Source organism: Phyllostomus hastatus, unplaced genomic scaffold (assembly GCF_019186645.2).
Source record: "Phyllostomus hastatus isolate PE091 unplaced genomic scaffold, TTU_PhHast_1.1 phas_contig_80, whole genome shotgun sequence".
Classification (NCBI taxonomy): Eukaryota; Metazoa; Chordata; class Mammalia; order Chiroptera; family Phyllostomidae; genus Phyllostomus; species Phyllostomus hastatus.
In genome coordinates, this window is record NW_025333960.1 from 3,397,824 (window position 1) to 3,421,413 (window position 23,590).

Sequence of the window (23,590 nt, forward strand, 5' to 3'; positions counted from 1 at the left end):
CTATAATTGAAAAATTAAAAAATAAAAAAATCCTGCAAATAAAAGCTCAGTATCAGATGGCTTCACTGGTTAATTTTACCAAGTATATTAAAAGAAGAAGCCCTGGCTGGCATAGCTCAGTGGATTGAGCGCGGTCTGCGAACCAAAGTGTCGCAGGTTCGATTCCCAGTCAGGGTACATGCCTGGGTTGCAGGCCACAGCCGCCAGCAACCGCACATTGATGTTCTCTCTCTCTCTCTCTCTCTCTCTCTCTCTCTCTCTCTCTCTCTCTCTCTCTCTCTCTCTCTCCCCTTTCCTTCCCTTCCCTCTCTAAAGATAAATAAATAAAATCTTTAAAAAAAAAGAAGAATTAACACCAATATCTTCCAAACTCTTCAAAAAGAAATAATAATCAGAAGGCATGAGTACACTTTGCAACTCATTATATGAGCCCTGTATTACCCTGATATCAAAATCAGATAAGACATTACGAGAAAACTGCAAGTCAGATTCTCTTATGAATACAGATGCAAAATCCTCAACAGAATACTAGCAAATTGAATCCAACATTTAAAGTGTTATACATGATAACCAAGTAAGATTTATTCCAGGAGCATAAGGTTGGTTCAACATACAAAGTCAATCATGGTACTATGCTATAGTACTGAGAATAAAGAAAGAAAACCACACAATCATCACTAGATGCAGAACAAACATTGCACAAAATCAAATACCCTTTCAAGGTGAAAACACTAAACAAACTAGGAATCAAAGGAAACTTCATTGCCCTGGCTGGCGTAGCTCAGTGGATTGAGCACAAGCTGCGAACCAAAGTGTCTCAGGTTCGATTCCCAGCCAGGGTACATGCCTGGGTTGCAGGCCATAACCCCCAGCAACCACACATTGATGTTTCTCTCTCTCTCTCTCTCCTTCCCTTCCCTCTCTAAAAATAAATAAATAAATAAAATCTTTTAAAAAAGGCAACTTCATTAAACTGATAAAGGCTTTCTGGGGAAAAAAAAATGGCTAACATATTTAAAGGTGAAAGACTTAATGCTTTCCCTGTAAGATTGTTACTGAATGAACTCATGTAGGGGCCCAGATACTGTTACCAAAACAAACCCCCTCCCCTAGAGTCTTTCTGTACTAGGCTCACCTTGCCAGCCACCAGGTGGGAACTGTGGCTCTCAATGCCAGAGTTTGGTAAAAAGGAAAGGAACTATTTATTCAAAAGTTATACAGGTTTAGAGTAATGGTGGAATGTTGCCGGTAAAATCCCAAAGGGACTTTGGATTAGTGGCCCCACAAACACACATACACAGTCCTACCTTTCCCCTTTTGCCCAGTCAGACCAGTCAGACCAGTCAGACCAGTCAGGGGTACCATATCTCAAGAAAAGAAATAGAAGTCGGTAGCTCAGCTAGATTCCCAGTTACTCTCAGTAATCTGTGCTTGGCTGGGTAGGTCTCCCGCAGTCTCCAGCAACATCTGCTGTGTCACAGCCATCTCCAGTTCTTAATCCAAAACCACATGGCACCTTCTCATGGCCCATCAGTGAGAGTCCTTTCACCCCTTTTCTTCCCGCATGGTCTCACATTATCCTCAGCCCCTCATTGTCTCTTGTTGTCTCTTCCCCTAGTCCTTCATTGTCTCTCTCATTGTCTCCCATTGTCTCTCATCCCACATGGCAGCCTGCCTTTAGTTTAAATCCCAGCCTGGAACCCTATTTCTGACTCCTCCCACAATCAGCTACACCTGCTTGCACTCCCACATTTTCAGCCTTTCTTAGCTGCCATAGTTAGTCTGGGCAGATGTGGTCCCTGCAGTGTGGAGTGAATCACTCCAAGCTCTCACTGAGGTGCTGTAACTAGAGGGAGATGCCTCCCAGTTACATTAGGCATCAAAGCCCTGCCCATCTCCCTAGGTAGCCTGCCACTGATATTCAAATAACTGTTTTTGCATAGGGGTGTGAAGACTAGTCTGTTGTTATTGATATGCAAAATAACTCTCAATAGCCCTCCTCCATGTGTCCCATCCCCCAGCCAGACTTGTGGGGATGGGGATATCCTATATTCCTGGACACCCCAAGTTCTGGACCCCATTACAAATTCCTCCTTTGGGGAGCCCTGGGGCATCCCAGACTACACCCTGTTACAAGATCAGGAGCAAGAAAAGGATGCCCACTTTTACCACTTCTATTCAACAATGTACTGGAGATTCCAGTCAGTGTAATTAGTCAAGAAAAAGAAATAAAATGCATTCAGGTTGGAAAGGAGGAATTAAAATTATGTCTATTCATAGATGACATGATCTTATATGTAGAGAAATCCCTAAAGAATCCACACACTATTAGAGCTATCAAGTTTATCAAGCTTAGGGAATACAAGATCAATATACAACAGTCACTTGTATTTCTAAACACTAGTAATGAACAACCCAAATATGAAATGTAAAAGTAACTGCATTTAAAATAACATAAAAATAATAAAATAATAAGGAATATCATAGAAAAGAAGCAGAAGACTTGTCACTGAAAACTACAAGACATTGTTAAAAGAAATTGAAGACCTAATGAATGGAAAGATATCCTGTGTTCATAAAATGGAAGATTTAGCATTGTTAAGGTCTCAATACTCCCCAAACTGATGTACAGATTCAATGCAATTCTCATCAAAATACCAGTTGCTTTTTTTTTTGCAGAAATTGACAATCCTTAAATTCATGTGGAAATTCAAGGGATTCAGAACATATAAAACAATCATGAAAATAAACAAAATTGACTGGTTCACAATCCCAATTTCACAATTTACTATAAAACTAAGTAATCAGGATTGTGTGATGCTGGGATAGGAGAGACATATAGATCAATGAAATATAATTCAAACTTCAGAAACAAACCCTTACAGTTATAGTAAATTGATTTTTAATTAGGATGCCAACATAGTTCAATAGGGAAAGAATAGTCTTTCAATAAATTATGCTGAGAAACTTGTATATCCACATATAAAGAATGAAATTGCCACAAAACATGTGCAAAAACCAACTCAAAATGGATCATAGATCTGGATACAAGGGCTGAAACTATGAGATTCTTATTAAAAACATAGATGAATATCCATGATCTTAGGGTCAGCAATGATTTCTTATATATGACAACAAAAACTCAAGCAACAAAAGAAAAAACAGAGATACACTAGACTACAATCATGCATTGCATAATAATGGGGATACCTTCTGAGAAATGTGTCATTAGGCAATTTCATCATTGTACAAACATCATAGTGTACACTTAGACAAACCTAGACGGTGTAGCTTACTATCCACCTAGGCTATATGGTACACCCTATTGCTCCTAGGCTACAAGCCTGTACAGCATGTTAGTGTACAAAACAATATGATCAAATCAAGGACAAGAAAAATGATGCAATCAAGAAACACAGTAAACTGAGATGTAAGAGACTGCTGCTGGTATAACACAGCATATTGTTTTATATCAAACATGTTTTATAAGTAAAAAAGTATACTGTAAAATGACAATTAAAATTGTATTGTAGTAAATACATTAACTACTAACATGGTTGTTTATTATTATTATCAAATATTATATACTATACATAATTTTGTGTGCTATGCTTTTATACAACCATCAGCACAATAAGTTTATTTCACCAGAATTGCCATAAACACATGAGCAATGCATGTGCTATGAAGTTATGACAGCTACAATGTCAGTAGGCTATAGGAATTTTTCAGCTCCATTATAATTTTATAAGACCGCCATTGTTATGTGGGTCAACTCTACATCCACATTAAAAACTTTTATGCCTCAGAGGACACCATCAAGAAGGTGAAAAGACAACCCAGAAACTAGGAGAAAATATTTTCAAATCATATATCTGGTAAGGGACTAGTATCCAGAATATCTAAAGAACACCTATAACTGAAGAATAAAAGGCATAACAGCATTCTTAAAATGAACAAAGAATGTACAATTTTTTAAATAGAGAAATGGACATTGCTCCAAAGAATACAAATTGCTAACAGAACATGAAAAGATGCTCAACATCACTAGTCATTAGGGAAATGCAAATGAAAACCTTGATGACATATATCTTCTCACCCACTAGGATGAGTGTAATAAAAAAGACAGACATAAAATCTGTCTTTTTAGAAAGGATGTGGAGAGAGACTTCTGGCCAAGATGGAGGCATAGGTAGACACAATGTGCCTCCTCGCACAACCAAAATAGGGACAACAATAATTTAGAAACAGAATAACCACCAGAACTGACAGAAAATTGAACTGTATGGAGGTCGGACAACCAGGAAGTTAAAATAGACCTGTTCATCTGGACCCGTAGGAGGGGCAGAATTGGGCGGCCGGGTGCGGGTCCCAGTGCAGAGAGTAGAGAGCGTTGGGACTGGGAGTGTAAGGCATTGGGGCATACAAGACCACAGTGGGTGGACCCTGAGTGAGCAAGCAGCAGCTGGCAGACCTTGGCTGAGGGGTGGCAAACAGCAGACTCAGTGAGGTGGGAATTGTGAAGCAAGGCACTGCGCGCAACCCAGGATCACAGAGCTGGGAAATAGAGCCTTGGGGCACTGGTTGAAAACACCTGTGGGGGTTGAGGCGCTGGGAGAGACTCCCAGCCTCACAGGAGAGGTCGTTGGAAAGTCCCACAGGGTGAACAAGCCCACCCACACGGGAATCGGCACCAAAGGGGCCCAGTTTGCTTGGGGGAAGAGGTGGAAGGGACTGAGGTCCAAGGGAGAGTGGAGCAAGTGCCCTTGTTCCCTCTTGGACCCTGCCCCCACATACAATGTCACAACCCAGCGACTGGGGTGCCCTGTCCTGGTGAACACCTCAGGCTCCACCCCTTACTGTAACATGCACAACCAGACCAAAAGGGTGGGGGTAGGGGGGAAGATGGCTCAAACAGAAGGTGGCTCAAACAGAATTGGAAGCCCCAGAATCAATACTTTTAAGTGACCTAGAGATAGCCAACCTATCAGATGCACAGCTCAAAGCACTGATGATCAAGATGCTCACAGAATTGGTTGATTTTGGTTGAAAATTAGATGAACAAATGCAGGCTATGATAAGAGAAATGAAGGAAAATGCACATGGAACCAATAGTAATGGGAAAGAAACTGGGACTCAAAACAATAGAGTGGACCAGAAGGAAGAAAGAAACAACCAAATAGAAAAGAATGGAAAAATAAGAATTCAAAAAAAAAAAAAAAAAACGAGGAGAAGCTTAGGAACCTATAGGACATCTTTAAATGTTCCAACATCCAAATTATAGGGATACCAGAAGGGGAAGAGCTAGAGCAACAGATTGAAACGTATTTGAACAAATAATAAAGCAGAACTTCCCCATTCTGGCAAAGGAAATAGACTTCCAGGAAGCCCAGGAAGCTCAGAGAGTCCCAAAGAAGTTGGATCTAAGAAGGAACACACCAAGCCACATCATAATTACATTAGCCAAGGTAAAAATGAAAGAGAGAATCCTAGAAGCAGCAAGAAATAAGGAGACAGTAACCTACAAAAGAGTTCCCATCAAACTGTCAGCTGAGTTCTCAAAAGAGACCTTACAGGCAAGAAAGGGCTGGAAAGAAGTATTCCAAATCATGAAAGGGAAGGACCTACATCCAAGATTGCTCTATCCAGCAAAGCTTTCATTTAGAATGGAAGGGCAGATCAAGTGCTTCTCAGATAAGGTCAAGTTAAAGGAGTTCATCATCACCAAGCCCTTATTTTATGAAATGTAAAAGGGACTTATCTAAGAAAAAGAAGATAAAAAAACATGTATAGTAAAATGACAGAAAACTCACAATTATTTACAACCACACCTAAAACAAAAACAAAAACAAACTAAGCAAACAACTAGAACAGGAACAGAACCATAGAAATGAAGAACACATGGAGGGTTAGCAACAGGGGAGTGGGAGGAGGAGAGAGGGGTAAAAGGTACAAAGAATAAGTATCACAGATGGTAGGTAGAAAATAGTCAGGGGGAGGATAAGAATAGTATGGGAAATGTAGAAACTAAAGAACTTATGACACATGGACATGAACTAAAGGGGGGAATGTGGATGGGAGTGGGTGTGAAGGGTGGAGGGGAATTAAGGGGGGTAATGGGACAACTGTAATAGCATAATCAATAAAATATATTTAAAAAAAGAAAGAATGTGGAGAAATTGGAACCCTCATACATTGATACTGGGAATGTAAATGGGAGCAGCTGCAATGAAACATAGTTTGGCAGTTCCTTAAGAGCAAAGCTACAGGATTATGGAAAATGGTGGAGTAGGAAGCACAAGGGATCTGTCTCTCAACCTAGACAACAATAATACTGGCAGAATCTATATGATGCAACTATTTTTGGAATTCTGGAATCCTTTGAAAGCTTGCTTCCAGGGGAGGAGTTGATAAATGGCAGTTAATTTCAGCGCACAGTACAGTAGCAGCTACCCATTTGCCACCCACATTCACATGGAAGGCAGCTGTGCATATCCTCCTGGAGCAGTTTACATGCAGCACACAGGAGCCAGGGTGTGCCAAAAGGGCTCAGTCCTCTAAATACCAGACGTATGTGTTCTAATCACTGATTGCTGCTCCTGAAGAGAGGTGAAGATAAAGGCAGGCAGCCATTGTCCTTGTACCTCCCCCTCATTATTGAAAGCACATTCCCTTCCTGCCAAAGTGACTTGCAGGGCACTTAAGAGACTGGCATCTTCCTCCTCCCTTCATTTTTCTCTTTTGGCCTTTTGGGAGCCAGATATTAAACAGTCAAATATTAAAAAGAATTGCATATGAAAATTAGAAAGTGACCTGGATATCTAGGGAAAGCCTGGAAAATTTATACTTCGGGCTGATCCCAGGCCCAGAGACTGCCTACAACAATCGCTGAGAAGGGAGAAGAACCAGCTTTCCACAATCACCACATTGTTAGATTCAAATGTCCAGTGTTCTACAGAAAGTAATAAGGTATATAAAGAAAAAAACATATGGCCCATTCAAATGAAAAAAAAATGTTCACAAAAACTTTCCCTGAAAAAGATATTATGGCAGATATAGTAGACAAAACTTTAAAACAACTGTCCAACAACAACAGCATACACATTTCCTCAAACGAACATGGGTCATTTTCCAGAATAGACAGTATGTTAAGCCACAAAGTAATCCTCAATAGATTTTAAAAGGTAGGTATCCTATACATTATCTTCTCTGACCACATGGGTGATAAAATTAGAGATCAATAACAAAAGGAAAATTGTAAAATTCACAAATTTCTGTAAATTAAATAATATATTTTAAATGAGTGGATCAAAGAAGATACAAGGGAAATAAAAAATAATTAGAGAAAAATGAAAACACAACATATTGAACTTATGAAACATAGAAAAAGCTGTACTAAGAGGGAAATTTATAGCTATAAATACTTGCAATTAAAAAAAACAAGAAAGATCTCAAATCAACAATCTAATTATACAAATTAAGGGACAACAAAAAGTCGGAAGAAAATTCAAAATGAACAGAGGATAAGAACAAAAAAGAATAGAACAGAGACAAATAAAACAGATAATAAAAAGTAAAGGAAATTACCCCTTCCACCATATGAAGACATACTGAGAAGGTGCTGGCTCTGAACCAGAAAGAGCGACCTCACCAAAACACAATCAGGGTGGCTCTTTGATCTTGGACTTCTCAATCTACAGAACTGTTTCTTGATGTCTCTGAGGAGCCCCTGGCCCAGATCTTTCAGACTCCACCCTACCTCTCCTCATTAGCTCTCCTGAGTTCACAAATGTCCACCAAGTTTTGGGATCTGTAGAAAATAAAGGATGAGACACAGCATGACCATGCCAGCTAATTGGACCCCCTCCTCAGAAATCCCTGGCCCTGGCTGCAGAGGAGCATGGCAGCTCATGTGAGGAAGTGGTGATGCTGGTAGGCTCCCAAAGTTAAACCTATGGTGCAAGCAATTTGGTATTTAATAGAAGGCATCTCTGTGGAGGCAATCAAGATTTCCAGCTTTCTGTCTCAAATTATCTTCAGATGGAGTGAAGAGAGTCAGAGTCTCATAGATTCTTCTTGTCTGCCATTTGAATGTCTCTGGCTATTTCAGCAATAGGCACAAATATAGTTCATAGATGAGCTGTTGTGATTTTTCTGAAGTTTATTATCATGCTGTCTTACTTTAGCTTGCATCACCTTGGGGAAAAGGCAGTTTTAGTCCTCAATGATTTTAAATCAATGGATGGAAAAATGAAAATGTTAGTTTTGAAGATTGCTGCACAATATTTAAGAAAACTAGAAAAATTCAGGATCCAGTTCAATTTATAGGTAGAAAATATTTTAAAAGCAAAATACAATGAACAGTACTTAGAGTCTAATTAAAAACACAATAGATAATGAACAGTATTCAGAATCTAATATCCACAAGTGGGTATTAGAGTTTCTATTGAAACAATTTTTTTCTCTAAAATAAATTTCATTTTTACCAAATATAGCCAAATTAAGACAAATTTATTTGCAAAATAAGCCTAGCTTCAATTAAACTTGACCTCATTATTTGCCTAAGTTCAGCAACAATATTAATTAACCATATCTGCTCTTTTAAATCTACTTTGCTGGAAAGTTCTTATAAGGAATCTTCAGATTGAACTTAAAAAGACCTCTTAAGGCCAGAAAAGCCAAGGTGAGGACTTGCCATCAGACATTGCCTGCCATACCTATAGGTTTCAAGGTCCCAAACATATTCTGAGTTTCTTTCTTTGCATCTCAAGGAAGAAATCTTTGTTTCTTACCTGGAATAAACACCATGAACCATGTAAGGAAGGTACCAGGCTGTTTTCCCAAGAGGCTTTTATGGGCTTCTAAAATAGGATCTTAATTCCTTAAAGCTGTCTGGTCATTTTTGAGTCTTAAGCATGACATTTCAGTCAAAACCAGAAATTCCACTTCTGGGAATTTATCTGAAAAAACCTGACACTCTAATTTGAATATATATACTGTTCATTGCAGCATTATTTACAATAGCCAAGATCTGGAAGCAGCCCAAATGTCTATCACTAGATGTGTGAATAAAACAGCTATGTTACATTTACACAATGGAGTACTACTTGGGGTAAAAAAAGAACATTTTATCCTTTGACAGCATGGATGGTCCTGGAGAATGTTATGCTAAGTAAAATAAGCCAGTCAGAGAAAGACAAATACGATATGATTTCACTCATATGTGTACTATAGGGAACAAACTGAACTAACAAGCAAAATAGAGACAGATTCTTAGCAGGCTGACAGCTCTGGGAAAATAGTGGGGAGAGAACATGAGCAAAAACCAAAAAAGAACTCATGAACATGGACAACAGTATGGTGATTGTTGGGGGAGGTGGGTGGGTGGAGGTGAAAGAGGTTATGGGGGGATGAATGGTAATGGAAAAGATACAATAAAAATAAAGTAAAATAAAAGTAACCTTAAAAATAAAGAAATTAATGAAACTAAATATTGGCTCTTCAAAAAGGTCGATAAAATTGATAAACAATTAGCTAGAGGGACTAAGAATAAAAGAAGGCTTTAATTACTAAAATCATGAAGTGTAGATGTTACAACTGACTCTACAAAATAAAAAAAAAAGAGTATTGTAAACAATTGTACATCAACACACTGGATAATCTACATGAAACTGACAAATTTCCAAAAACATATAATATACCAAGACCAAATCACAAAGAAATAAGAAAATGTAAATAGACCTATAGCTAGTAAGGAGATTGAATCAGTAATAAAAAGAAAAAAAAATCTCCTGACAAATAAAAGCCCTGGACCTGATGGCTTCAGTGGTGAATTCTATCAAACATTTAAATAAGAACTAATACTAGTCCTTTTCAAACTTTTTTAAAAATTAAAGAGAAGGAACACTTCCTAACTCATTTGATGAGGCCAGCATAACCCTAATTTTAAAAGCCAAACAAAGACACTATAAGAAAAGAAAACTACAGACCAAATTCCCTTATGAATATTGGAGTAAAAATCCTCCACAAAATAATATAAAACCAAATTCAGCAGCTTATTAAAAAGATTAGATGCCATAACTGAAGCCTTCTGGTCAAGATGGCAGACTAGGTAAACACTGTATTTGCCTCCTCCTACAACCACATCAAAATCACAACTAAACTACAGAACAACCATCACTGAGAACTACTTGAAATCTAGCTGAACAGAAGTCCAAGAACTAGGAATACACAGAAGCCATACCAAGAGGGGCAGAGACACAGGATGGGCTGGTCCCTCACCCATGTGCGGCAGTTGAAAATCAGGAGGGATATCTCAGCTTTGGGGATTCCCCTTGAGGAGCAAGGTGTCCCAGCCCTACACCAGGCTCCCCTGCTCAGGGTTCCAGGGCTGCGAAGGGAAGTCCCATAACTTCTGGCTGTGAAAACCAGTGGACATTGTGGCTGGAGTCTAGGTGTTCTTCCTAAAGGGCTCACATGTGGACTTACTGGCTCACAGACTCACTTACTCTGAGCTCCAGTGCTGGAGCAGCAGCTTGAAAGGCTCCAAGAACACATAAACAGGAAATGAATTGTCTTGATTCAGGGCAAGGGCTGGAGAGGGATCTTTCTCCCAGACAGGAGTGCTGGCAGAAGTCATCATGCCTTTACTGAGCCCTCCCCCTGCAGATGTGGGCCTCTACCATATCATCTACATGGATGGCACTGTTCACCCCACCCTGGTGATTACCTGAGACCGCACCTCATTCAACTTTCTAGCCCACCCAAACTGCTTTTATTGGCTTTTCCACATAGGCAGCCTATCTTGGTTCATGCCATGGACCTTCCAAAAATGTCTCAAATGTTCACAAATGCCAAAAAAAAACCCAGCAACTGGCATTAGCACACCCCATACTTCTTGCTAAGGAGCCCCAAGCCTGGCACTAGCAGAGCCAGCTTCAGCTTGTATCTTAGCCTTTCCCAGATACCTCCAACACCAGCACAAGTGGCAACCACTTGCAGATCTAAGCTGACCTTGGCATGCATCTCTCAATAGACCCCAGCACCAACACACCCATTAGCCAGCTTCATATCAAACAAGAGCACCACCAAACCACCTCACAACTGACATACTCAAAGGGCATACTCCGCAGGCACCAGAGGCCCACTAAAGTGAATCTTGTTCTGTAGGGTCAACCCTTACACAACAGCTCCTCTACTGCAGCCACAACCAATCTTCACAACCTATCAGCCTGAGGGTCAGTTCTCCCCACTGAAGTGCAAACAGCAATCAGGCTAAACTATAACAGGAGGACACAAACAACCCACAAAAGAAACACACCTGGAACATCTGGCCCAGGTGACCAGGAAACTGCACCACTGGGCCCCACAGGAAGCCCTATACATAAGGCCACTCTACCAAGTCTGGGAGATGTAGCAGCTCTACCTAATACATAGAAACAAATGCAGGGAGGCTGCCAAAAATGATGAAACAAAGAAACATGGCACAAATGAAAGAACAGAATAAAACTCCAGAAAAAGAGCTAAACAAAGTGGAAGCAAGCAATCTATCAGATGCAGAATTCAAAACACTGCTCATAAGGATGCTAAATGCTCTCAGTGAGAACTTCTACAAATAGATAGGAAACATAAAAATGGAGATTGAAGACATTAAAAAGAGTTAGAAATGAAGAATATAATAACTGAAATGAAGAATACATTAGGGGAATTAACAGCAGATTAGATGAAACAGAGGGTCAAATCAGCAATCTGAAAGATAAGGTAGCAGAGAACAGCAAAACCAAAAAAAGAATTCCCCCAAAATGAAGATGAGACAAGTTACCAACACTTGCATCATAGAGATAGCAAAAGGAGAAGAGAGCAAGGTATTGAAAACCTATTTGAAAAAATAATGATGGAAAATTTCCCTAACTTGGTAAAGTACAAGGACATACAAGCCCCAGAAGTGCAGAGATGAACCCAAACAAGATGAACCCAAAGAGGCTGACATGAAGACACATCATAATTAAAATGCCAGAGATTAAGGACAAAGATAAAATGTTAAAAGTAACAAGAGAAAAGCAGTTAGTTACCACCAGAGAGCTCCCATAAGACTGTCAGCTGATTTTGCAATAGAAACTTTACAGGCCAGAAGGAACTGGCACAAAATATTCAAAGTGATGAAAAGCAAGGACCTACAACCAAGATTACTCTACCCTGCATAGCTATCATTTAGAATCATAGGAAATATAAAGAGCTTCCCAGACAAGAAAAAGCTAAAGCAGTTCATCACCACCAAACCATTACAAGAAATGTTAAAGGGTCTTCTTTCAGATGAGGAAGAGATAAAAATATTAATAATAAAATGTCAGTAACTACATACTAATGAACAATTACTTTAAGTATAAATGGATTAAATGCTCCAGTGAAAGGGCATACTGTGGCTGAATGGATGAGAAAACAAGACTCATATATATGCTGCCTACAAAAGACCTACTTCAGATCAAAAGATACACAGACTGAAATGGAAACAAGCATAAGCTGGGGTAGCAATACATGTATTGGACAAAATAGACTTTAAAACAAAGGCTATTACAAGAGACAAGGAAGGACCCAGCAATGCGATTTCTGAGTACTTAGCTGAGGAAACCCAAAACACTAAATTGAAAAGATATATGGATCCATATTTTCTTTTCTTTTTTATGATTGTGTTTGTATTTTCAATATTTATATATGCAGACTAGACAATCCCACTTTATTAAACTTTCTGTTAACCTTACTTTATTTAAAATTTTTAAAAATATATTTTATTGACTATGTTATTACAGTTGTCCCATTTTCCCCCCTTTAATTCCCTCCACTCTGCACACCCCCTCCCACATGCATTCCCCTCTTTCAGTCCATGTCCATGGGTCCTGCAAATAAATTCTTTGGCTTCTGCATTTCCTATACTACTCTTAACCTCCTCCTATCTATTTTCTACCTACTATTTATGCTACTTATTCTCTGTAACTTTTCCCCTTCTCTCCCCTTCCCACTTCCCCACTGATAACCCTCCATATGATCTCCATTTCTGTGACTCTGTTCCTGTTCTGGTTGTTTGCTTAGTTTGTTTTTGTTTTTGTTTTTGTTTTAGGTTTGGTTGTTAATAACTGTAGGTTTGTTGTCATTTTACTGTTCATAGTTTTGATCTTCTTTTTCTTAGTTAAGTTCCTTTAACATTTCATAGAATAAGGGCTGGGTGATGATGATCTTTAACTTGACTTATCTGGGAAGCAGTTTATCTGCCCTTCTATTCTAAATGATAGCTTTGCTGGATAGAATAATCTTAGATGTAGGCCCTTGCCTTTCATGACTTGGAATACTTTCCAGCCCCTTGTTGCCTGCAAGGTTTCTTTTGAGAAATCAGCTGCTAGTTTCATGGAAACTCCTTTGTAGGTAACTCTTTCCTTTCTTCTTGCTGCTTTTAAGATTCTCTCCTTATCTTTAATCTTGGGTAACGTAATTATGATGTGCCTTCGTGTTCCTCCTTGGATCCAACTTCTTTGGGACTCTCTGAGCTTCCTGGACTTCCTGAAAGTCTATTTCCTTTGCCAGATTGGGGAAGTTATCTTTCATTATTTTTTCTAATAAGTTTTCAGTTTCTTGCTCTTCCTCTTCTTCTTGAAACCCTATGATTCAGATGTTGGAATGTTTAAAGTTGTCCTGGAGGTTCCTAAGCCTGTGCTCATTTTTCTGAATTCTTGTTTCTTCATTCTGTTCTGGTTGAATGTTTTTTCCTTCCTTCTGCTCCAAATAGTTTATTTGAGTCCCAGTTTCCTTCCCATCACTATTGGTTCCCTTTATATCTTGCTTTATTTAACTTTGGGTAGCCTTCATTTGTTCCTTCATTTTGAAACTGAGCTCAATCAGTTCTGTGAGCATCCTGATTTCCAGTGTTTTGAATTGTGCATCTGATAGGTTGGCTATCTCTTCATCACTTAGTTGTATTTTTTCTGGAGCTTTGATCTGTTCTTTCATTTGGGCCATTTTTTTTTCTCTTGATGTGCCTGTTACTTATAAGGGACAGAGCCTTAGGTGTTCACCAGGGCAGGGCAACCCAAGTTGGCTGTGTTGTGATGCTGTCTGTGGGGGAGGGTTCCTAGAGGGAACAGTGCTGCTTGCTCTGCTCTCTGCCAGTTTTCAGTCACTTCCTCCACCACCCACAATCAAATCGGGCCCTTCTGGTGCTGATTCTGGGGTGGGTGGGTTTGTGTACATTCTAGGACCCTGCAGGTCTCTCCAATGAACTCTCCTTTGAGACTGGGAGTTTCTCCTGCCACCTCAACCTCCACAGGTGTTTTTAGTCAGTGGCTTGGAGGCTTTTTTTCCCTGTACTGGAACCCTGGGTTGTGCAGTCTATCCTGCTCCCCAGTTGTTCCTCCCGGTTTATATACACTGGAATGTGGAATCACCTTGTCTGCCAGCCACTGCCCACCCCGGTCCTCCAGCCACTGCCTTGTTGCACGTCTTCTCCTCTGGCTGCCCATCTCCACCCCTCCTACTAGTCTGGATGAATGTTTCTACTTTAACTCCTTGGTTTTTGGACTTCTATACTGTTTGATTTCCTGTCAGTTCTGTTTTTTTTTATGTTTTATTTTTATATTTGTTGTCCTTCTTTTGGTTGTGTGAGGAGTCACAATGTGTCTACCTTTGTCTCCATCTTGGCTGGAAGTCTGCATCCATGTTTTCATTGTGACATTATTACAATAGCCAAGATATGGAAGCAACATAAGTGACCATCAAAAGATGAATGGATAAAGAAATGGTGTATATATACAATGAAATATGACTCAATAAAATCATGCCATCTGCAACAACATAGATGGACCTACAGGGTAGTGTCCTGAGTAAAATAAGACAAAGAAAAATACCAGATGAGTTTCTGTCTATGTGGAATCTGAAAAACAAAAAACAAACAAGCAGAACAGAAACAGACTCATAAATACAGAGAACATTTTGATAGTTGCCAGCTGGGAGGTGTGAGGATGGGTGAAAAAGGTGCAGGGATTAAGTTGAATTGGTAGTTACAAAATAGTTATGGGGAATTTAGGCAATAATATTGTAATAACTAATAAGTACTAGATTTATTGGGATGATCACTTCATAAGTTATATAAATGTCTAATCACTATGTGGTACACTTGAAACTAATATAATGACCCAGCAATCCTTGTTCTGGGTATCTACCCAAAAAACTAAAAACATTTATTTGCAAAGATATATGCACCACTATGTTCATTTGCAGTATTCACAGTAGCCAAGACATGGAGTTAACCAAAGTGTCCTTTGATAGAGGACTAGATAAAGAAGATATGGTACATATACACTATGGAATATTACTCAGCCATGAGGAAAGATGAAATACTGCCATTTGCAACAACATGGTTGGACCTTGAAAATATTATGCTAAGTGAAATAAGGCAGTCAGAAAAAGTTAAGAGCCATATGATTTCATATAAAACTATATGATTTATATGTGGTATATAAAACTGAAACTCAGACACAGATGACAGTATGGTGGTTACCAGAGGGAAAATAAAAATATTGATCTCAAAAAAAGAATATACCCAAGAACATTTTATGTGAATGTAGTTTAAAAACATTTTGTAAATATTTTATTTATTTATTTTTAGAGAGAGGGAAAGGGAAAGAGAAAAAGGAGAGAATCATCAGTGTGTGAGAGAAACATCAGTGTTTAAGAGAAACATCAATTGGTTGCCTCTTTCATGCACTCCAAGTGGGGGCTGGGACTACAAACCTGGTGTGTACCCTGACCAGGACTCAAATTGGCAACCTTTCACTTTGCAGGATGATGCTCAACCAATTGACCCATGCCAGTCAGGGTTAAAAATTTAAATATATTCAATGGCTATCTTAAAATATTCTTGACTTCATAAGAATATTAAATATTCAATTAAGGAGGACACAAACAAATGGAAGCATGTGCCACGTTCATGGATTGGAAAAATTGTCATCATCAAAATGTCCATACTATCCAAGGCAATTTATAGATTCAACACAATCCCTATTAAAGTACCAATGACATATTTCACAGATATAGAACAAACATTTCAGAAATTTATATGAAACCATAAGTGACCCCAAATAGCTGCAGCAATTTTGAGAAAGAAGAACAAAGTAGGAGGGATCACAATACCTGATATCAAACTGTATTACAAGGCCACAGTAATCAAAACAGCCTGGTACTGGCATAAGAACAGACATATAGACCAATGGAACAGAACAGAGAGCCCAGAAATAAACCCAAGTCTCTATGGTCAATTAATATTTGAAAAAGGGGAAGAAGCATAAAATGGAGGATAAATAGCCTCTTTAACAAATGGTGTTGGGAGATCTGGACAGCTACATGCAAAAAAGTGAAACTCGATCACTAACTTACACCATACACAAAAATAAATTCAAGGTGGATAAAAGACTTAAATATAAGTCATGACACCATAAAAGTCCTAAAGGAAAATATTGTCAGGAAAATCTCAGAAACTCCACACAGCAACATCTTCACGGATATGTCTCTTAAAGCAAAGGACATAAAGGAAAGAATAAACAAATGGGATCTCATCAAATTAAAAAGCTTCTGCATGGCTAAAGAAAATAGCATTAAAATGAAAAGAGAACCAACTATGTGGGAAAACATACTTGCCAATGATAACTCAGACAAGGGTTTGATCTCCAAAATATAAAAAGAATTCACACAACCCCACTCCATAAAGACAAAAGAACCCAATTAAAAAATGGGTAAAAGACTTCAGCAGACACTTTTCCAAGGAAGACATACAGATGGCCCAGAGACATATAAAAAGATGCTCAGCATCACTAGCCATCAGACAGATGCCAATAAAACCACAGTGAGATACCACTTCATACCAGTCAGAATGGCCATCATACACAAATCAAGAAACAAGTGCTGGAGAGGATGTGGAGAAAAGGGAACCCTAGTGCACTGTTGGTAGGAATGCAGACTGGTGAAACCACTGTGAAGAACAGTATGGAATTTCCTCAAAAAAATAAAAATGGAACTGCCTTTTGACCCAGCAATTCCACTGCTGGGATTATAACCTAAGAGCCCTGAAACACCAATCCAAAAGAACCTGTGCACCCCAATGTTCATAGCAGCACAATTTACAATAGCCAAGTGCTGGAAGCCACCTAACTGCCCATCAGTAAATGAGTGGATCCAAAAACTATGATACATTTATGCAATGGAATACTATGCAGCAGAGGGAAGAAGGAGCTCCTCCCCTTTGCAACAACATGGATGGAACTGGAGACCATTATGCTAAATAAAATAAGCCAGGTGGTGAGGGACAAATACCATATGATCTCACTTTAACCAGAACTTAATCAACAAAAGAAAAAAGCAAGAAAAATATAACCAGAGACATTGAAATTAAGAATAATCTGGCAGTAACCAGAGGAGAAGGAGCAGGGGACAGTGTGGGGAAAGGTTTTCAGGAACTACTGTAAAGGACACATGGACAAAACCAAGAGGGAGGGTGGAAGCAAGGGAGGGAGGTGAGTTTGTCTGGGGTGAGGGAGAGTACTGGGGGAAAATGCAGATAACTGTAAGTGAACAACAATAAAATAATAAAAAAGAAAAAAATAATATTAAATATTCATAAGAATAGTATCTTCAATAATTTGGGAACATATGAGAAAAGAATGTATTCATAGGCAGAATGAATGCTCTCCATGACCCTTGGTTTCAACAAAATGAAGTGTTTAAATGCTACTAAGAAGAATGTATTCATTGAAAAAATTTAAGAGTTTTCCTTAAGATACGCTTTTGGTGAACAAATAAACTTGTATAATTTGATAAACTGATCTGTTCACAAACTGACCATGAGCAGTGGTTCTCAAACTTTGGCATGCATGGGACCTGTTATAACAGACATTGCAAGGCCCCGCACCAAGTTTCTAGTCCAATAAGTCTGAAGCAGGGCCTAAGAATCTGCATTTCTATAGTTACCAGGTGATGCTGCTGCTACCGCTAGGGAGCTGGGGTACAGACAGAACCGCTACACTACAGCAGTGCCTGGTGGGCAGAACAGTGCCTTGACAGAGGGTGTGCGCCATAAAGAGAGGCTGGTTGAATGAATGCATAACAGCCAGACTGGATTTGCCCTGGCCTCTAGACCTTCTGTGTGCATCTGAAACCCACTGTCTAGGGCCCCCACCACACTTCTGACAGCCCCAGGCCCTCTGCCACTCCAGTGTCCCCAGGGCATGTGAAAGAGATGAGGCCCTCAGGGCCTGCCTGTGTCTTGGGGTTCATCAGTGGTCCCAGGACTTGAAACTCTGTCTCTAAACCCAGGCCAGGGACCTGTGGCAGTTGGACATATCCCAAGAATGCCACTGTCATCAGAAAATGAGTTGACAGGACAGAGTAGAGTGTTGACTAGTCCCTCAAAGTAAGGGAAGCTAGGGGCTAGTGGGTCTCTCCACCACTGCTGGCCTAAGTATGGCAGCGGCCACTAGAAGCTGCTGGTACCAAAGTGACACAGCACTTCTCACAGGCCTGAATGGAGCAGAGAAACTTTCCCACCATTTTGCAGATGGCAAACTGGAGGCTCCAAGAGGTGTTACCTCTTGCAGGAGGTCACCCAGTGATGAGCTCCTCTCAGGACCATAGCTGAGGATTGAGGAAGGGCTGGTGGCCCATGGGTTGTGGGAAGATGAACCCCAAATGACAGAGAGAAAACCTAGGCCGTCTCTACTCCAGGACCTATAACTCAGAACCTTCCAAAAACACTAGCCCATGAGTAAGGCCTGTCATTTCCTGGGCAGACCACAGCCTGCAGGAGAGTGGGTCCCATACCAGACCCCAGAGACCAGTGGGTAGAAGGAAGGAGGAAGCAGAAACCAGAGAGAGGCCCAGAGTAGCTTTGGCCAGTAATTACAGGGCCCAGCCAAACCCACTCCACCCCACCACACAGATCAGAGGAACCCAGGTCCACTGGGATGGGCAGGCTGGTCATACAGAGGGCCAGATGTGTCTAGGAGGTCAGAGGGGAATGTCTTGAAGATCACAGGGTCCAGACCCCCATTCTGGAGTTCTAGGGTAGGGACTGGCCCCAAACAGGGTCACCCTTAGGCTTCCCCCAATCTCCACTGCCATCACCTAAGCCCCACCCGGCCTTGGCCTCTTTCTCTTCCCCTCAGCCCTTCCACTGGGCTCCAGGTCCCAGGACCCCACCCAGGGCACTGTGGATCAGACAGGCCAGAGAGAGCCAGGTGGGGTGGCCCAGCCTCATGGTCAAGGAGAGGCCTGGGCCTAAGATGAAGAACTCGGCCATCCCAGAGCCACCACAGACAAAACCACATAGGGGTTCTGCTTTGAAAAAGAACACAAAAATAGCAAGAGGTTATGGAGAGAGGGGGAGAGAGAAGAGGGAGAGGGCAATAGGAGGGGGAGGAAGAGAGGCTGGGTGCCAAAGACACAGACAGAGACCAAGACAGAGAGGGAGCTACATACAATGACATGGACAGAGCCTGGGAGAAAAAGAAACAGACAGAATCAGAGAGATAACAGCCATGAAATAGAATGATTTCGAAATAGCTCAGACAAACTAGCATTGCGGAATGAGCTTCCATCATTCTGGGAAAGCCAGGGGCCCATGCCCATGGGGTCTAGGCCATTGACACCATGTAGCCCAGACTTGCAGATAGGCTGTGGTCCCAGCCCAGTGGGCCAGCATGAGTCCATTAATCCAACACCGTATGGTGCCCACTGCATGTGGGCCAGAAGCTCCTAGGATTGTGCAGCAGTCAGCAAAGGAGGCCAGGCTTGGGCCTGGTTAGGGGAGCCAGGCCCACAAAATTCCAGGTGGCTACCATGCCTTGTACTCTGATTTGTGCCCATTGATGCTTTCTCCTATTGGGTAGAAACTCTTATTATCCCAACCTAACAGACAGGGAAACTGAGAATCAGAGAGGCAAAGAAACATACCTGAGGACTTTTAGCAAGTAAGGGCCAGAAACAGGACTTTACCCCAGGACACAGCATATGTGCACCCTTAAGGCAAGCCATGCCATCCTGACTCTCAAGCACCCACTCCACCCTGCACAAAACCCATCCTCTCAGCACCCACAGGCTGGTGGGTGAAACGCCACACAGAAGACAAATTGCCCTTGCATGCTCACTTCCAAGGGAAAGTTCAGTCTCTCCTTGCAGGGGGTGGGGTGGGGTGCAAATTGTTGAATGGGGGGTTTGAAGCTTCACCATTTTCGGGGAACAATGATGATCCTCAGCCTGGTAAGCAAAGATTACGACACATTGTTTCTGGTTAATAAGTTCTAGCTGGGCTAGTGTTGCAAGATCAGATAGGCAGGAGACCCTGGCCTTGCTGCTGGAGTCTGCCCTAACCCATTCAGTTCCTCTGGTAAGCTAGGCCTTCTGGGGTGACCTATGTGTCCCTGGGTCAGGGACATTGACTGGTGATCAGGCTGAGCAAGAAACACGTTGACAAACCCTTCATAAGTAAAATGCAACTCTGCCTATTTTTGGTGGTGGGGAGGGAAATAGAGCCCTATAGAGTGGAAAGCACAAGGGTTTAGGATTTAGCCTAGGATTTAGCCTGGTCCCACACTTCCTAGCTAAGTGACCTTGAGCGAAGCACTTCATTTCATCTGGTCTAAGTTTTATCCTCTACAAATTGGACTACCAATCCCCTCTCTGGTGAGCCATCCATCGTGCCAGCCTGCTTTTTCTCAACCTCTGAAGGCCTGGAAGGTACTTTGGAGCTGTGGACACTCTGACAGTACCAGGGAATGGACAGCAGGATAATGAGCATCTATTGATTGGGCTTTCAGCAGCCTCTTCCCCTTCTTTTGCTAGCCTACCTATCTCCCTCCAGGAGCAAACCCACTTATATTCAGTTCATGTGGTTCTGATAGGCTGTCTTTTTCCCATACCTGATGGAATGGGTATGTGACCAGGCCTGCCCATTCAGAGCCTTCTGTTCCTTTCTGTCACAGCAATTATCTCAGGAGTGGGCATCATGTGACTCAATCTAAGCCAAAGAGACAAATCTTCAGGACTTTAGCTGGAATTGTTGGTAAGAGCCCTCTTTTTGGCTGTGGGAGCTAGGAATGAAATCACTATAAAGAAAAGTCAAACTTACAGCTGGAGAAATAATTTGAGACCCTGGATCCAGCCATGCCTGAAGGCAGCCACATCTGGTTTAAATCAGTCTGAGTTGGGTTGTCCTCAGTGGGACACAGTCCTCTGGGTAGCTCCTAGTCTCTCATTCCTCTCTTGCCTGTGAAGAACCAGGGACCAGAACTGGGGTAGGAGTCAGGGTGGGCAAAGTAGGGCACTGGGGGAGCCTGAAGCAAGACATTTAGGGACAGTCTATGGGCTGGGTCCCTGCAGATGGCTCAGTGCAAGGCAAGTATGCTTAGGCCTCTGGTTGCCTCTGAAATGGTCCCTGACCTCTGCACTGAGGGGCTGCTACTGAGTCTTCAAGGGCCCTGCTTGGCTCCTAAGCCAAGCCAATCTCAGTCCTCACCCACCCTTTTTAGCTCTGGCACCTTGGCACCTAATACTCATTGGGCACTTCTGCATTTATTCTGCATAGGACCAAAATACTGGTATTTCATTATAAACATTAGAAGCCTATAGGGCCAAAATGCTGCACAACTGTGGGGATGCTGTGACCATCATTGACTCTGTGCCTGGCCTATAGTTGTCTATAAGTACTGTGTCTTCAGGTGTTGTGGTGCCAGAATGGTTAGGAGGATGTAGAGGGAAGAGGAAGGAGATTCAGAGAGGGTCAGGGTCCCCACCTGTTAACCCACATCACCCTTGAACTTCAGACAGGAAGTTCTGGACTCTAATAGAACAGACATGGCCTGGAGGAAGGGGAGGGCAGCAATCCAGCCTGGAAGTGAGGTGGTGGGCTCCCCTGGGAACAAGTCCTTTTCTCCCTCTCAACCTCCTTCCACACCCTTATTCTACAACCCCAACCTTAAGGTTCCCTGGAAGTGGACAGAGGCCCAGCTAGGCTCAGGAGAAACAACCATTATTTCCAACATCAGGAAAGATGCTCAAGCCCTGAGAAGCTAGGAAGGGGATGGAAGGTCAGAATGGGGTGAGGTGGGGGTGGCAGTAGACTGCAGCATCCCCACAAGACCCTGTGGACTAGTTAGCTGGTGGGGGATCTAATGTAGCAGCACAGTGGTGTTCCTTGGGTGTGCCTCAGTGGCAGATGATGGAGCCTGGAGATGTGGGTTTTATTATGAAAAACATAAGATCTGTGAGGGCAGGGATATTACAAAATGGTGTTTCCAGCCCTAAACAGAGGCCTGGCACCAGGAGGTGCCCAGCAAATGTGTGGTCAACAGTGTCACACAGAGCACAGTTGCAAAGAGTAGGAGACTGTGCAGCCAGCATGTTAGCCATCCACACCCATCCCTTCATTTCTCCTGCCTGTTCCTCCGTGAAATGGGTTAGAGCATAGATGGCAAACACAAGGCCCGCAGGCCAAATCCGGTCCTCCACTTAATTTTATCCCCCCACCTGCCACCCTGCACCTTGTTTCTACCTGGCAACAGCACCAAGCTCTGGCTTAACTGTTAAGAAGTAGTTACATTTATGCAGTCCTAAAATTATATTCAGCCCTTTGAAAGTAACCTGGAGGCTGATGTAGCCCCCAGTGAAAACGAGTTTGACACCCCTGGGTGGGGAGGATCTGAGGAGATGACACCAGTGGAGTCTCAGCACATGTGGAGTCCTGACTGGTTGCCTCAGTTTCTCCAACCAGACCATGAAATAGATGCAAAGGAGACTCAAGTCCTTGTCAGTGTGAACTTCAGGGTGGAGCAGGGCGCTCTAGGGAGCAGCGCCACTTGCACAGAGGGACCACCATGGGGATGCAGAAGCATCGAGCTCTCTCCCACCAGTGCAAGGTTGCCCCAGCGGGGACTCCGGGAGATAAGGGGATGCGGCGGCGAGGTAAAGGAAACTGCCTTCCTCACTGGGCACTCCGCCACCCACCACTGACTCGGGTCACCAGGCACAGGCTGTGAGGCCCAAATGATCCCCACTCCCGGGCATTGGGATACCAACTCCCGAGGAGAAAGACCGTACGGGACGCTGGGCACAGGAGGAGTATCTAGAGCATTTCTGGGCCCACCCATCCCTATCCCCTAGCCCGGGAACAGACTAGAGGTGCTCCTGCCTCATCCAGGAGTCTGGATACGGGTGGGGAGGACCCCTGCCCGTCCGGCACTCACCCGGGAGTAGGGCGCGGGTCGCGGCACCCAGAAGCAGAAGTGCCGCGCTCAGACTCGCTGCCACCAGCACTAGCCGCCTCCAGCAGCGCCTGCCCATCCTGAGCGAGCTCTGTGCAACACTACGGGTATCCCACGCGGCGGTGGCGCCTGCCCAAGACAGCCCCGCCCTCCAGGCGGCGCAAACCAAAGCGCGCGGTGTGGGGGTGCGAGGGACTTCTCACGGGGTTGCGAGGGTCGCGGGGGCCACTCACGGGACACTACCCTCAGGGGACTGGGGAGGTGGGCGAGAGCGGGTCGGCGGGCTTTGCCCAGTCTTC

The 23,590-nt window shown here is 42.4% G+C and overlaps 1 protein-coding gene across 4 annotated transcripts in view; it reads right to left on the reverse strand.

Annotated features, from left to right (window-relative positions):
* The window catches only part of CHST13 (carbohydrate sulfotransferase 13), a 39,042-nt gene extending 15,652 nt beyond the window's left edge, over positions 1-23,390 (reverse strand). For 2 of the 4 annotated variants that reach the window (XM_045849649.1, XM_045849651.1), the window contains exons 1-2: positions 23,274-23,383; positions 21,161-21,298 (exon numbers count right to left, since the gene is read on the reverse strand). In XM_045849649.1, the coding sequence (XP_045705605.1) occupies positions 21,161-21,215 (55 nt within the window). In that variant the 5' untranslated portion in view covers positions 21,216-21,298; positions 23,274-23,383. Of the gene's footprint in view, positions 1-21,160; positions 21,299-23,273 lie in introns of all 4 variants that reach the window. The other 2 variants (XM_045849650.1, XM_045849648.1) reach the window with 2 other exon arrangements.
* Between the last annotated feature and the right edge of the window lie 200 nt (positions 23,391-23,590).